Raw genomic sequence first — 16,976 nt, forward strand, 5'->3', positions numbered from 1 at the left:
AACATTAAGGAGAAAAAAAAAAACAAAATTTTAAAAATCTAAATTTAAAAATCTAAATTAAAAAATTAAAAAGTAAAAAAAGAAAAATTAAAATGAAAAAAATTAAAATTTAAATTAAAATTAGATGGCATTTTGACTGGTAGCGTATGTGATGCCACCATGGCGAAGCAATAACATCTCCATGGAGACAGTACCAGCCCAACTTACAGGCCAGCTCTGTGGAGAGGTGACTCCACTCATGATAACAATGCATGTTTATCAAGCCAGTTAAAGCATATTGAACCTCAGAGCTGAAAGGTTACATAGTGGATCTTTAAAGCTCTACCAAGTGTTCTCCAAGTACCCTGATCGAACCATAGAAAGTCCAGTGTGCGTGCGGTCCGTGTGAGTGATTTAACAGCCGTGTGCGGAGCCACTGACCTCTGCGGCACTGCTCATGCTATCGTGCTCCTCGCTCGCCCGCACCAGCAGCAAGTAGCGATGCTGGTCGCTCTCGTAATCAATAGGGCGGGTCAGGCTGATTTCCCCCGTCTCCGCGGCGATGGAGAAGAGACTGCTGGGGTTGATAAGCAGGCTGTAGACGATTGGTTTCTTCTGGAAGGACACGGCGGGTGTGACCAGGAAGCTGAAGACACAAGGAGAGACGGACAGACGGAGAGAGAAGAGAGGAAAGAGGAGAAAGAAACAGAGAAGAGGGAAAAGAAAGTGAAGGAGAGAGAAAGAAAGAGAGAGAGAGAGAGAGAGAGAGAGAGAGATAGGGAAGGCGAAGGAGGGGAGAGAAAGTGAAAAAAAGAGAGGAGAGAAAGGGACAGAGAGATAGAGTGAGAGGAGAAAGAGCCAGAGAAGAGAGAGAGAGGAAAGTGAAGGAGAGAGAAAGAAAGAGATAGATCGATAGATAGATAGGGAGAGAGAGAGAGAAAGATAGAAAGGAAAGGCAAAAGAGAGGAGAGAGAGTGAAAGAAAGAGAGGGATCAGAAGAAACAAAAACATCGGAAAGAAAGGGAGGAGGAAAGGAGAAAGTGATAGAGAAAGAGAGGAGAAGAAGAGAGGAGTGAACGAGAGAGACAAAGAGATTAGAAAGACAGACACAGAGAGAGAGATAGAAGGGGAAAGCGAAGGAGAAGAGAGAGTGAAAGAAAGAGGGGGAGAGAAAGAAACACAAAAAGATAAGGAGAGAGGAGAAAGAAAGAAGAGAGAGAGAAAAGAAGACAGACAGAAAGAAGGGAGGAGGAAAGGAGAAAGTGATAGAGAAAGAGAAGAGAAGGAGAGATTAGAGAGAGAGAAGAGAGAAGACACAAAGGGAGAGAGAGAGAGAGAGAAAGCAGAAAACAGAAGAAAGAAAAGAAAGGATATGAGCGAGAGACAGAGAAAGATAGGGAGAGAGGAGAAAGAGAGAAAAAGAGAAGAGAGAGAGAAAGAAAGGCAGAAAAGAGACAGATAGACAAAAAGGCAGAAAAGAGAGAGAGAGATAAAAAGAAAGCGAAGGAGAGGAGAGAGAGCGTGAACGAAAGATGAGAATAAATAGAAAAGAAGAGAGGAGAAAGAGAAGGAGAGAGGTGAAAGAGGAAAAGGGAGACAGAGAGAGAGAGAGAGGAAGGAGGAAAGGAGAAAGCGATAGAGAGATAATGAGAGGAGCGAGAGATAGAGAGATGAGAAAGAAAGACAAAGGGAGATGAAGAGAGAAACAGGGAAAGAGCGGGTGAGAGAAAGACAAAGAGAATGAGAAAAAGAGGAGAAAGATAAATAGACAGCGAGAATAAGAGAGAAACAGCGAGAGATACAGAGAGGAGAAAGAAAGAACGAGAGCGCGAGTAGAGTGAAAGAAAGCGAGGGAAAGAAGAGGAGAGAAAGAAAGGTGATTTTGCAGTTCAAGTAGAGTGGATAAGAAGCAACGGTCAAGGCAGTGGCGCGTTCATATTTTACACAGGCCATCGAATGCATTGAGTGTGAATATATTAATATGAATGATGTAAGCCAATACTACAGTCTATAAGCAGTAAAAATAATGTTGTTTATGAACCATATCAGGGCGCGAGCAGCTCTGTGTCGAGTCCTATTAGTGTTACAAGGTCACGCGCCACACAGTATCGAAGGTTTTTATGCATTTCCAAAAGCTTATAGCAAATCAATACGGAGATACAGTATGATGGTGGGAAAATAAAAAAGTTTCTGGAGTTCGTAAAAACTCCAACTGACGCGACCATATTGTGTTTTTTATTATTTTTATTCTGCAGATTTTGTGGACTTGTTGCGTTCGTAAAAAATATTGGATTGGGGTATTCCAAATTGTTATTTTTAAATGTCCTACATCAAACAGAATTGATTCTTGTGAGATTTAAACCATGTTAGAATGTTATCTCTTCAAATTCATACCTGGACATGTGTTTTGTTTCATTCATACGTTTGCCTAATACCGTAATTTCCAGACTATTAAGCGCACCAGAATATACGAAGGCGCATCAACTAAATTTTTTTACATATATAGGCTGCACCTGAATATAAGCCGCATGTGTCCACGTCTTCAAGAACGTTTTCAAGTTCGGACTGTCTGCTTTTATCGCCTCCTGAAAGCTTTTGTCGTCTCTTTGCATTGAGTCAGTTCGTCGCGCTGCTGTCGCTAAAATATCGCCAACGACTCATTGATGCCGAGCTCACGTGCAACAGCTCGATTTCCTTCATCAACAGTCAGACCAATTGCCTTTATCTTAAAAATGTGCTATCCATGAGGAGGGTGTGTGCATGAAGCGCAAAATAACTGTTCACAATCAAACGAGCATCTTCTTCGGCGCATTATCACGCCTTTCCCCGTGCTCTACTGCGCATGTCTCCTGTAGAAAGAGCCGCTGTCCTGTCTGTATCATGTCAGTGTCTTGTAGGATTTCAGCAGATTTCAGACTCTCCTGGGGGCGGGGCTAGTTGTATCAATCAGGTATGAGTGGATGTCCGGCTACTGAAGTTTCAGCCGTTTCTTCTCGTCATTTACGCACTCACCTGCATTTAAAAGCATACGGGTACGTATCCCCCTCACTAATGTTCATTTAGCATCATAACTTATTTTATCACACGGCAATAAACTATTTGAGTGCACTGACAAAATCTCAAGCTAACACTGCAACTTCATTTTAATCCTAGATCCATGTGATAACCGCACAGACAGCGGCGCTTTCTGCAGACCGTATATATGAACGGACAATGTGCCAAACAAATAATCCGTCCATATATTCGCCGCATCGTTGTATAAGAGGCAAGGTTCAAAGTGTGAGAAAAAAGTAGCATCTTATAGTCCGGAAATTACAATACTTTATTATAACCATATTTTTCGCTATTAGGCGCTCTGGATTATAAGACGCACTGTCATTAAATGGTCTAATTTCAAACTTTTTTCACAAATAAACCACACCGGACTTTAAACGAAACACAACAGTTGGATGGGTCAGTGGGACTTTGTTTGGCGCGTTCACAGTGACTCTTGGCTTTGTTCAGTTGTGGCGTGTAGGGAGGGTGCTGTCTGGGACCGCTGGATTGTTGGCATGTTCGCAGTGACGTTCAATTGTGGCTCAGAGTGGCACATTGGACTTGCTTTTTCGGTTCGTTTCTTCGTTCCATTCCTCGTCGGCGTGGAGTGATGAGTGTGGCTGCGGGTGTGTTTCGCTGCGCGGTCGCTGTCTGCTCCGTGCGTGTTTGCGGTGCTGCGGCTTTGTAGTTTACTGAAGTCGTGCTGGGACACCCGAGTGGATTCGTGTATAGGGTGCTCTGGATTGCGGGGCGCGTGGTCGTTTTATGATGGGGTTGGAGGCTTAAGAGCGCATCTAATAGCCCGGAAAATACAGTAGACCACATTGCCAAAGCTCAAAATGCTCTGTTCCACCTTGTGATGTCATGAACCAGTAGATCTCAGCAAGTTAACTTTTACCTTTTTTTCAGCAGAGGTCAGAACTCCAGATGATTCTAGTGAAGGTGTATGGGGTTTAAAAACACAGTGGAGCACTTCCTGTATAACCACATGACATCACAAGGTGGAACAGGCTGTTTTCCCGAGTTTGTGTGAACATCTGAATGAAACAGAGCTAAACTCCAGTTATGTTTTTGATGAGGAAATAACATTATAACATAAATCAGTGTAATACAGGCCCTTTAACATTCTGAACTGACTGTGGGCGTTTGGATAATAATAATTTTATTTGCCAATTCCATCAGCTAATTTAGCAGTAGTTTTAAAAATTGTAAAAGTCAATATCCAAGTTTAACAAGTGTATTACAATTTCAGTAGGCCAAATGGGAATATAATGCAGCATCTCGCTACTTAAAGGCACTGTACTTGATTTTTTACTGTCTAAAAATGTGAAAAACTGAACTCGCAGTTCATTTTAAACAGTTTGCAGTGGTCCAAAGTTATTCCTCACTTTCCTTACGCATTCCGAGCATCCTAATTATTCGTAGCAATGAGTTTATAAGTGCTTTTGAAAATTGCCAGAAGCCAGCGCACAGTGGAGCTGCTTATACAATATATCTGTACTGGGGCAAGATCAATTTTTGAGTCAAAATAAACACAGGTTTGGAAACCTTTTGTGCAACTTTTCTGGTGGTGGATCTGTCAAATGCTTTTCTCCCTGGAGTTGTTGCTTTGTCTGAAATGTTTCCCAGGATTAAATCTTTCTATCTTCGTGGAAACCAAACCAGTCCAAGTTACAGGTCAAATCTCTGAAGAGGCGACCTCGCTCACAGTATTTACAGTGCCCAGCATAAATGAGTATACCCCTCTTTGAAAAGTAACATTTTCACCTGATCTGAACCCAAATGAACATCTTTGGGGAATTCTGAAGAGACAAGTTGTGCATCTCTCTCCATCCAACATCCAGTCTCTGAAAGAGGTCATTGTTGAAGAATGGAAGAATGGATTTGTGTTGTGGGATGTACTCATGTTTGCACTACCGTCATTTGAAAATTGTGTAATCTAAGGCTGCGTTCAGACTGCAGCCTAAAGTGACCCATATCCGATTTTTTGGCCTCTATGTGACCTGTATCTGATCTTTTAATGACAGTCTGAACGACACAGATCCGTTTTTTTCAAATGTGACCCAGGCCACTTGGATATGTGGTCCTAAAACCGATACATATCTGATCTTTTGACATGTCACTTCAGTCTGAATGGCCAAAGCGCATTCATCCAACCTACATGTCATCAACAAGCCACAAACGTCACTATTCTGCGCAGTAGGCGAAAATTGTTAATGAACTCCGTGTCACTGAAGCGAAGCACATCACCACTCACCACTGTTGGCTACATCTCCACATCCACACGTTCCTTTCAACGGACGCTGCTGCCACTGCCCCACAAAACACCACGGCCAAAAACCTCATCCTTCTCCTTCTCAATTTCCTCCTTAAAACAAGTAAGTTGTTCATGTTCTGACTCCGGTACGAGAGGAACTTTAATATCTCCAGGTGCTCAATGCTCGCGTCCATGTTTGGACAACTTCCATAAACACAGAGCACGCTCGCTGCGGTTGACATCGTCGTGTCCTCCGGCGCGCATGCGGGACACTTTTGAGAAGTTTAATGTTCACACTGGAGATCACATACAAGTCACATTTAATTGGAAATGTGAATGACCTCGCAAAAACATCGGATTTCCCGAAAAAATCTGAATTGAGCATTAAGCCCTGCAGTCTGAACATAGCCTATGTTATATTATTAACCTTAGTTTTTTGTCCTAAGTTCAACAGATGTATTAAACTTAGTCTGTAAACATTTTGTGTTCATTGACATACTGTATAAAATGTTACTTTTCAAAGGGGGTGTATTCATTTATGCTGAGCAATATACATATTTTTGAGTAATAAAAAACAGTAATTCAACACAGGTAGAGCTGTTTAATGTCATAATGTGGAACAGTTACATGCTATCCAGGCTGGCGCCACCTAGTGCCTCCGCTCAATTTCATTTTTCTCCAGCGACTAGATCAGGAATCACAATACACTAGACGATTTGCAAAAACTCTGGAAGTGCAAGTTTGGACACCAGCCAATCAGCAAAGAGCCATACATTTTGTATTGTCAACAATTCCCGAGATGGAGGATTTAAAGCTGGAATAAAGACAATGTTTGGTGAATTTTATCATGGGGAAAGTCGTTATTGCCCTTCTTCCTACGGGATTTGGGAAAAGCTTAATATACCAGTTAGACCTGTTAGCGGCGCACTACATACATGACTATCAAATAGCAGCAATTGGTTAAATGATAAAAAGTACAAGCCTACCGTCGAGTGAACGAATTCTAACACTGCGAGGTCAGATAGTTCCTACGAAGTGAAACTGGCTGATGAATCAGGCAAACATAGTGCACCTTTAATCAAAATTTGTCTCACCCCAGTACAGATATACTGCAAAAACAGCTCTTGAGGTCAAAATAAATCTGCTGTGTGTTGCATCTAATTAGAATGTGTTTTATTGTCTGACAGTCAGGAAGTCTGTGTTAGCATGCCAGTTGGCGCTTGCTTTACCATGACGGCAAGACTCCGCTCTGGTCTCTGAAAGTCGTCACTTATAAACTTATCATGGTGTATAAATATGTTCCGCTCTGAATGCATGAGGAAAGTGAGGAATAACTTTGGACCACTGCGAACTGTTTAAAATGAAATAGTTCTGATTTTCACATTTTAAAGACAGTAAAAATCAGATTCAGCGCCTTTAAATCCACATTCAAAACTGTATTTTCACAATCTATTATTTAAAAAGAGATGTGTTTGATCTCACATGCACTTATGCTCAAGGCGAGTGGTGTACTCTATAATAAAACACTATGGCCATGGTCTCCACTATAGCAGAGAATAATAACGAACTGAAGATCTGTGAACGCTGTGTACGAAATATAGTCATTGGTATTCTTTGTGTTTCTTCAGTCTAATTGTATTACATTTTAGGTCTTCTTGGCATTGGTAAACCTTGAGACGTCTCTAACTAATTCAAAATTGTACGTTAGTTTAAATTATGATTACAAGTATATAAGATAAATGTTTGATAGGAACATATCAAACAGAATTATAGTATTGCTTTTTCTTTCTACTTATTTCTTCCTTGGATTATTAAAAAGAATATGAATATTTTTATTTATTTGTGAGATGGTTTGGTGGGATTGTACTTATTTATCATAGTTTTGTACAAGTTAGGCATGTACTATTTAACTTTTTGGGGGTCCATCACCTGCTTGTTTGTATGGATATGCCATTGTTCTGCCTAGAATGTTCCACAGTACGGCATTAAACAGCTCTATCTTACATTTATTCAAATACAGCTGGTTTTATAGCTCAGAAATGCCTAAAAAAAACAGGCATTTTGACTGTGAGTGGGGCTGCCTCTCCACAGATCTGACCTGCAACTTGATCTCCATGAACATAGAAAGATTTAATGCTATATACTGTGAAACATTCCAGACAAAGCAATAACTTCTCCATGGAGACAAGCATTTGACAGACATTTGCCATCAGAAAAGTTACAATATGCACCTTTAAGTGGCTCTTTCTGGAGCAGAAGTACAGACATAGAAGTACAAAAAAACCCCAAAAAAAAAAAAAAAAAAAAACTCTACTGTATATAGACAATAATAATTAAGTAAAAATAAAGTTAAGTCTACGTATGTCTGCTTTCAGTGTTCAACCAGGTAAGTAAAAACTTCAACTTAAACTGAAATTAGAAAACAAGAGACAAGATTTTTTGGAAAATCTTATAATTATGTTAACTCTGTTTTAGAGAAATTAATAGTCTAGAGATTTTATTTATTTATTTATTTATTTATTTCTTGGTCAGTTTGGTCTCAGTATAAACACTTTCATGTGGAAACAACAAAACTGTCCACTATGCACTGAAAGATGTTTTAATATTTAATTTAATCAACTTGCATCCATAGAGTTATATGGGACGTTATAACTTCTCACCCCATAGTGACATAAGGATCAGCTGTTAAAGTAGAACCTACACACACTAAACTTTACTTAACAAGATTTGGATGAAACGTACAGAAGGAATTTATTTAATTTTAAAAAAATATCTGATTCCAAGTCTGATTTATTCAAGTTTCAAACTCAAGTTTGCAAACTAATGAGGCCAAATTTGAATTTTGAGGCAAAATTTCAGTCAGATCTAGTTTACTCAAATACTGAATTAACCCCTCTGTATATTTTCTGTATCTAATATGTCGACATAAAGACAGAGAAGAAATTTAAACCTAGCTCTTTCCATGTATCGGTTTTAAATGTCCCAAAAATTTAATGTTTGGCATTTTTTTACACATAAAATGTCTTATATTTATATGAAAATATTACGTGATGAAAAACTTGTATTACTAAATTGAAGATTGTATCCTATTCACCTGTAGGTGTCTCGCCTTAAAGGTGCATTGTGTAACTTTTCTGGGGAGGGGGTCCATCAAAAGCTTTTCTCCATGATGTTACTGTTTTGTCTGGGATGTTTCACAGAATGGCATTAAACCTTTCTATCCTATCACCATGGAGACCAAACCAAACCAAGTTGCAGGTCAGATCTGTGGAGAGGCGACCGCACTCAGTCACAATGCCTATTTTTCCAGGTACTTTTGAGCTGCAATTGAATAAATATAAGGTAGATATGTTTAATGTCATACTGTGGAATATTCCAGGCAGAGTAATGGCATATTCATAGTAAAAAGCAGGTGAAGGACACCCCAAACAAAAAGTTGTATAGGCCGCCTTTAAGGTAGGAATATATTAGCCCCCCCTACTCACGTCTGTCCCTCCGGGGTGTTCTCTGGTATGGCGATGGTGTAGGATGTGTTGGTGAATTGGGGTGGTCTTTCTCCGGCCACCACAGACACCACGACTGGAGCACTACGGCTGCCCAAGCGATCTGCAGCCACCACAGTCAGGAGGTACTCCCTGTCCCTCTGCAGGGGGAGTCCGGTGGTCCGAACATGACCGTTCTTCTTGTCCACCTCGAAACGCCCATCTCCACCTGCACAAAGAGAGGAAAAAGTGAGGAGGCTTGAAATTATTTACTTTAATGTGTTAATAGTGCATGTTTTTGTTTCTTTTACAAATACAAAATAGAAATAGATAAATAAAGAAATAAACTAATAAAGAAAGTGTTGACAAGAAATTGTGACATTCCTGGTTAAATGAATGTACTATGTAACTTTGTGTTCATGGAGATGCTTTTCCTGCATAGTTTTACACAGTATGTTTTCACACTTCAGAGGTGGAGACTTGCAAGTCGTGACTTGGACTCAAGTCAGACGTGAGTCACTATTTTTAGGACTTGAGACTTGACTTGATAAGATGAACTAAGACTTGAAGGTCAATAACTTGGGACTGGACTCAGACTTAAGGACTGTGTCTTGAAAAGACTTGAGAAGCACTTAACTCTGAATTATGTCTATTCTGACCGTAATGACTCACACTAAGATCTTGACAAGACATTTAAAAAGGAAAAATTTACATTTCTACAACTCTTAAATACTCTATTAATACTCATATATACATATATTCATGATTTTTTAAAAGTACAATTTATCTTAAAAGTCATATAAATTGCAAAAATCAGTTTTGTTTTAAAGACTTGAAATGACTTGAAGCTGAAAGTAGACAACTTATGGGCCAGTGGCTTGAGGCTCGACTTCGACTTGCCTTTATTTGACTTGGGACTTGACTCAGACTTGAGGTCAAAGACTTGTGACATACTTGAGACTTGCAAAACTGTGAATTGGTCCCACCTCTCTCACACTTATCTATCATGCATTTTGTTTTACTGCTCTAAAATACCTTGCATGCAAATACACGCATCCTTACTGTGAGCAGGCTTGCCTCTCCACAAATCTAACTTGGAAATTGACACGCCAAAATACCTGGAGCTTTGTTTTATTCATATTGGTAGTTTTCAAGTTAACAACTGCCTTTTAACATTTGTTCAGTAGAGATTGGCAATTCCAGGGCTGAAATTGTCCAAACGATTCTAGTGAAAGTGAATGGAATTAGAGGTCTGCACGGGACAGAATTTTCAGTTTCACTCCCACCCGCTCATGCTCGCACCCACAATGTCCAGTCTCCCTCCCGCATACTCCTGCAGAAAATTTTAATTTTTGGTCCCTGTCCCGCCTGCAAGTCCTGCAAGATGGGGACGTTCTCTTTCTTAAGCTTTATCAAACACAGACAAGCGGAAAGAAATTGTCTAAAATGTGCGTGAGATTAGACCACATCCGCAAGTTTAGGCTGCTTAAAATGTTTTTATTAATGCCAAATAAAATATCCAGCACAAATGATGTATGATAGGCAAACATTAATCATTTCTATGTTTTACTTTACACTCATATTTAGTATGAGCATTGTGCAGTCCCGCTCCCGCCCACACCCACAATGAGCTTTCAAAATGTGTCCCACGCCACGCTGTTTTGCATGGGGTCCCGCGCCCACGGGAGTGCAGGGCTCTATATGTTATTTAAAATGCAGTGGAGCACTTCCTGTATTATCCCGCAACATCACAAGGTGGCACAGATGTGAGTTTGAGAGAAGAACTCTGCTTAAATATGCAATTTGTCTCTTAAACGTGCTTGAATGAAACAAAACACAACTCCAAGTATGTTTTGATGACGTAGCATAGATCAGAAAATAGTGTAATATGGGCCTTGTAATTTTTCATGTTCACCATGTTTAAAAAAAACAGTAAAATAACAAGACAAATTGACCCCTTTTATGAATGAACATTAAACATCCACCCCTCCACTTCACCAGGCTTTACAGTGGCACCACCCATAGCCACTACTGCACAGCCACTTCCAAATCCACCTTTATTTCCAGATTCACACGATACAACTTCAAAATAAATACCCAGTGGAGCAGTGAGTCAAAGAAAGGACCTGCAGAGAGAGTCGTCCAAACACGAGCAACAAATGAGGACAACATCTGTGAAATCTGTGAAGAAATAATGAGGCGTGGTAAAGCTAAGCATCCCACGTGCATGCACTAGCCGCGGAGGTTGTTTGTGTTTTATCAGGCGTACGGAGGGTCTTCGGTTTCACGTTGAGTTGATGTTAAAAAATAAAATGGAGGATAGCAGGATACAGGAGGCAAAAGGCTCGGCGAGTACTGATGCCTTCAGAGCTGTCAGGAATATTGCCGTTTCCCGCGGTGTCGGGAAATCAACTGGTAAATGTGAGGAGACAGTGAACTCGCCAAGCAGTGTTTTGTTTGGGTCGCAGAACACAGACTGGAAGTACTGTTTGTGTAGAGCTCTCTCACACTTTCAATACCACTTAAGGATTTGAGAGAAGCACTCAGCCTAAATGTGCAGAGTTTGTGTGTTAAACATCTGGTACAATGCAAAAAGAAATATTTAGTCAAGTTAAAATGATATCAATTATTTTATTTTTATAGATTCAACTTGACAAGTGAAATTATCAACCAATGGAATAAGTGTGTTTTTCTTCATTCAAGCAACATTAGTTTTTTTTTTTTCTTATTTTAAGTGCAAAGTTTTGTGCAGCAAGGTGTATTTTCATATTTTAAGTACAAAAAGTCTTGTTCCATTGGCAGATAATTTTACTTGTCAAGTAAAATTAACTCAAATCAAGATAAAACTTTTTCAATTCAAGTCATTTTTTAACTTGCCTAGATTTGAGTTTTTGCAGTGTATTTTTTGGATGAGGAAACTACATTATTGCATAGATCAGAAAATAGCATATTGTAAGCCCTTTTAAAACCCCTTATTTTTAGTTTTCAGTTATTTTAAGAGTATGGTGATTGTTATGCACTTCAAAAAAACCAAACAAAAAAAAAACAAAAAAAAAACAATATAAAAATCAAATCCCACGAAAATAGAAAATCTAGAAGAGTAGATTTATTGTCTTCACAAGTAAACCATGACTATTAACTAAACACATGTTTTTCTTTAACATTACCTTTTATTTTGATATGATTATAAATGATACATTTTGTGCCTTTTTAATCATTATTATTAGTTTATAAAACCATAAATGAAAAAAGAACCTTTCCTTTCCAGACAAAGCAATAACATTTCCATGTAGAAAAGCATTGGATGGACTTTCCACCAGAAGTTACACAATGCGTCTTTAATTTTTTAGCCAAAAAGTAAACATGTAGAAAAACAAAGTTCCTTACTGTGAGCAATCTTGCATCTTCAAACCTGACTCTTACTTGGCTTGGAGGAAGACCTACCTTCTTATCTCCATGGAAATGTTGGCATACAAGTTATTATTCTGCATGACTAGATCCATGCAGGAGATGTCATTAAACTTATATCGCTTCATAAAAAGGAAATAAAAAGAGAAATGCCATACTTGACATTCCAAGACATTTCCATGGAGACAAGCAGATGACAGACCCTACACCAGAGAAGTCACATAACGCACCTTTAAACCATGCAAGATTTGAACCAAGACCAAACCCGGGTGAAATCTTTACGAACAGTTCTATAAGAAGTTCTATAAGTCTAAACCAGTACAGTACAGGTAGAATGGCAAATGGTCATGGTCACATTTTTATACAACGCTTTTCCACCTTCAAGACACTCAAAGAGCTTAACAACAAGGAACCACTCACTCAGTCACACACACATTCATACACCACTGTACGTAGACACTGGGGTCAAGGTTAAGCCCAAGAACACAACGACAGCATTCATCTGTGGTAGCTGGAATCACACTGCCTACCTGTGGGTCAGTGGATCTGACCGCAGCCAGGCTGGCGCCACCTAGTGCCTCCGCTCAATTGCATTTCTCTCCAGTGACTAGGTCAGGAATCGGAATACTCTTGATGGTTTGCAAGAACTCCGGAAGTTGTAGACTACGCACTAGCCAATCAGCGAAGAGCTGAGTGTTACAGCACAACAGTAAACAAAGCGGTCGAGATGGATGAAGACGAAGCCATACATTCTGTATTGGCAACGATTCACGAGATTGAGGGTTTTCCTACGGGATTTGGGAAAAGTTTAGTATACCCGTTTGTGGCGCAATACATATGTCACGACCAAATAGCAGCAGTTGGTTAAATTAAAAAAGTACCCATCTACCGTCGAGCAAACAAATTCTAACACTGCGAGGTCAGACAGTTTCCATTATGTGAAACCGACTGATGAATCAGGCTACAGCCATATAGGTTGTCAGTTCAAATCCCCTCCATTGGATTGCTGTTGTGTCCTTGAGTAAGTCTTCCTGTAACCCATCATTAATACTATCTTGCACTAGAACTAACACAACTAAACCTGGTCTAAATTATGTTCTACACAGACTAAGCCAGGACTATAACAAGTCTAATCCTTTGAACTAAATCATGATTAAACCGTGGTCTTCAGTATTGGATCACTTTTCTCCACCAAACCAGTACAATAGAACTGAATACCACCAACGCACCTGCTACTCCATTTGAAAACCATAAACCACAAACATAATGATATCTCTATAAATACGTATATTCATCATCATTATTCCCTATGGCTGTCCAAAAGCACTGTAAAAGCTGTGATTAAGCCTTTTAATGGACGAAAGCATCAATCCGAAGCACTAAAAAGTCTAGACAGCAACGTCAATGTTTATAATTTCTTGTAATTTCTTTCAGTCAATTCATTTTCATTTTTGTCATCGCGGTGGGAGAAATTGAAAGCCTCTCTCTTTATAGGTAATGGTTTTAACAGACTGCAAAATGGGCAGGAGAAATCATTACACGGCAGACAATAAGAAAAGCAATTATTTTTGTAGAGAAGTGAATTACATTATCCTGGAAAATAACGGCATGTGTGAAATACTTATTGGTGGAGAGGCGGCTTAGGTTTCAAGTGGGGAGGAGATGGAGGAATGAGGCTGGAAATAGTATCCATCAAGGGCGAGCAGTTTTAGAGGATTTTATTGTAGTGTGGATAAACAAATAACTTACTAATAAAAAACTGCTTTGGAAAATGGTTAGTTTGATCTTCTCGCAGGAAGCACGTCCTGACCATGAACCTTGCTGAACATTCCGCTATAATAAAATATATCTGATTATGAGTAGTTAAAGGGTTACATAATGGAGAGGAACAGTCCTGCCCAACTCTCCTGTTTCACAAGAAAATTATATTTTTTTTTCCCATACTGTGGTACCTGGAGACCTAGTTCAGCCCTAGATTAGACCTGGAATATAGATCTGTTACATACTTGATTTGGATGTGGTGGATCTAAATTCCATATATTTTCTTGTTTTCTTGTGGTATTTGTTTAGCCTGATTCATCAGCCGGTTTCACTTCGAGGAAACCGTTTGACCCTGCAGCATGAGAATTTTTTTGCTCGACAGTAGGCAGGTACTTTTTTTTTAATGTAACCAATCGCTATTATTTGGTTGTGACGCCACTAACGGGGCTAACTGGTATATTAAGGTTTTCCCAAATCCTGTAGGAAGAAGGGCATTAATGTCTTTCCCCTTGGTAAAATTCACCAAACATTCTATATTCCGGCTTTAAAGATCTGAAGATTGGCTGGTGCATGAACTTGCACTTCTGGGGTTTTTGCAAACAGTATTATGATTCCTGATCTATTCACTGGAGATAAATGAAATTGAGTGGAGGCATGAGGTGGCGCCAACCTGGCTAGTATTTGGTGTGGAAAGTTTGAAAAACTACTCAGTTGGACCGTTCAAAAATCTATTAAAGGGATAGTTCGGATTTTTTGACATAAATCTGTATGGCATCCCCGTCATCAGTGTTGTGCATTCACACCGACTTACCCCCGAAAGCGTCCGGTGAGCCGAGATACTGGCCCGTTTTGGTGCTGAGGAAAGTAGTTCGGCAAGTTGTGTGGGGACTGTATACTAAAGCGTTTTTCTTCTCAAAGCAATATTTGTTCAAAAGAGTGATACATTTGCATCACAAAACCATCGTCGCCAAAAAAGTCAGATCTCATAATCGCTTGGCGCTATTTTCTCTCCGTACGTACCACTGCGCGCGGCCGCCAGGTGACAGCTGCGCACCGAGCTAGAGCCATAAGTATATGAGCTTGTATAAGATACATATGAATATATCTAAAAAATGGTGCGAACTCTTGATTATCCAGGCTGTGTAACAACAAAAATCTGGCTGAATCTCCACGCACATTTCACTGTTTTCCTGTCACGGACTTTGCGCTGAGGAAACTTTGGCTTCTTGCCTTTGGCTTCAATGTGGAAACCTAAACCAGGTAAGAACGAAGAAGTGCCGCTACGTTTACAAGAGAACAGGTTCAAGAATCAGCTGTAACTCTGTGTGCAGTAAATCACTCAGTGTCATATCACCAGTGAAGCTTCTACAAAACGTAACTTTATAAGTCGACTGTTATTACTATTGTAAATGTCACGTACACTATTGGCAGCAGCTACGTGGACGTGTGAATGATTCTATGTTTCTATTAGTCGTCCATACTTCAGTCACAGTGGTAGGCTCTATGTTCGCTGTATACGAGTTTATAAATGACGTGATGGTGATTGTCGCTCACTCGGTCTCTCACGGCTCCAGCGTCAACTTGTACCACTTCTCTTTTTCTCTCTCTCTGCTCGTTCTAACTCCATCTGGTGAAATTCGGCATCAGTATATTCGGGTTCACAAAGATCTCCCCTTGGGTTTGTGGTAAAGGCAAAGTCTTTATTGTCGGTGTCATAATCAGACATGTTGTCGCTAACATTCCGAGTAGTAAACAAAGTGAACCAGGCTCATATACTTATGGCTCTAGCTCTCTCGTTAGCTCTCTCGCGTGGCGGCGGTCTGCGCATGTAAACACTGCTGCCGAACAACTGAAGAAAGTGATGGATCGGTGCGCGGCTGTCACCTGGCTGGCGGCCGCGCGCAGTGGTACGTACGGAGAGAAAATAGCGCCAAGCGATTATGAGATCTGACTTTTTTGGCGACGATGGTTTTGTGATGCAAATGTATCACTCTTTTGAACAAATATTGCTTTGAGAAGAAAAACGCTTTAGTATACAGTCCCCACACAACTTGCCGAACTACTTTCCTCAGCACCAAAACGGGCCAGTATCTCGGCTCACCGGACGCTTTCGGGGGGTAAGTCGGTGTGGATGCACAACACTGATGACGGGGATGCCATACAGATTTATGTCAAAAAATCCGAATTATCCCTTTAAGATAAAGATACGACATGCAGCTGTAGTAACTAGTGTCCACGAAACAAATATTTTCGGTTGAGAAAAAATGGTCACTGTAATCTTTGTAAACTTTGATATCACAGTTAGATCACATAAAATAACCAGGTTAAAGACCATATTTTTCAAACTATAAGGCGCACTGGATTATAAGGAGCAATATCACTAATGTTGAATTCTCTCATCTATTTTCATACATAAGGCGCACCAGATTATAAAGCGCATTAAGCAAAAGAACCGGACGACACTTGATACTGACCCCTTAGCCCAGGCATCCACGATTCTTCTGCAGACCGTGGCGTAATTCGCCTGCTGTTGCATCCCTATCTTGGTCAATGTGTTTTATGAATGTGAATATGGGTGGATAATTTAAATTAGTTTTTTATTTCGTATGAGGAGGACTTAAATACACGTTGAGTAATAATATGTTTAATGCAGCTTTGCACATATTTGTTTATGTTTTACAGAAATGAAATGTCAAACCACAAATCTGCATAAACTATAAGTACTGAAAAAACAGCTCCCTTCTTGTGCTGCTGATGCAGTCAACTTCTGTCAGACTAAAGGACAGGACTCAGTGGAATATGAGTGTTCTTTCTGTGACAGAGGATGTGCTGCTGATGATGAGACTGTTCTGTGCTTCTATCGCATTGGAGATGGTTCATGTTAAACTTTTTGGAGATTATAAATTTGCAGGTCATACTCATAAACCATACAGTGGTGCAGCTTCGCTTACCAAAGTCGTACTAAAACATTTTGACAGATAGTTGTGCGCCGTGTACCACATAAAATTGGTTTGAGGTCAGTAAGCACAACCAGAATTAATACATAAGGTGCA

General features: G+C 39.9%; 1 protein-coding gene across 1 annotated transcript in view; it reads right to left on the bottom strand.

The window, feature by feature from the left end:
• Positions 1-16,976, bottom strand: part of si:ch211-186j3.6 (neural-cadherin) — a 545,061-nt gene that overhangs the window by 358,694 nt on the left and 169,391 nt on the right. The window contains 2 exon segments of the mRNA XM_055154596.1: positions 421-625; positions 8,758-8,983. Of these exon segments, the coding sequence (XP_055010571.1) occupies positions 421-625; positions 8,758-8,983 (431 nt within the window).

This window comes from Boleophthalmus pectinirostris, unplaced genomic scaffold (assembly GCF_026225935.1).
Source record: "Boleophthalmus pectinirostris isolate CB_2022bp ecotype Guang Dong unplaced genomic scaffold, ASM2622593v1 HiC_scaffold_19, whole genome shotgun sequence".
In the NCBI taxonomy this organism is placed as follows: domain Eukaryota; kingdom Metazoa; phylum Chordata; class Actinopteri; order Gobiiformes; family Gobiidae; genus Boleophthalmus; species Boleophthalmus pectinirostris.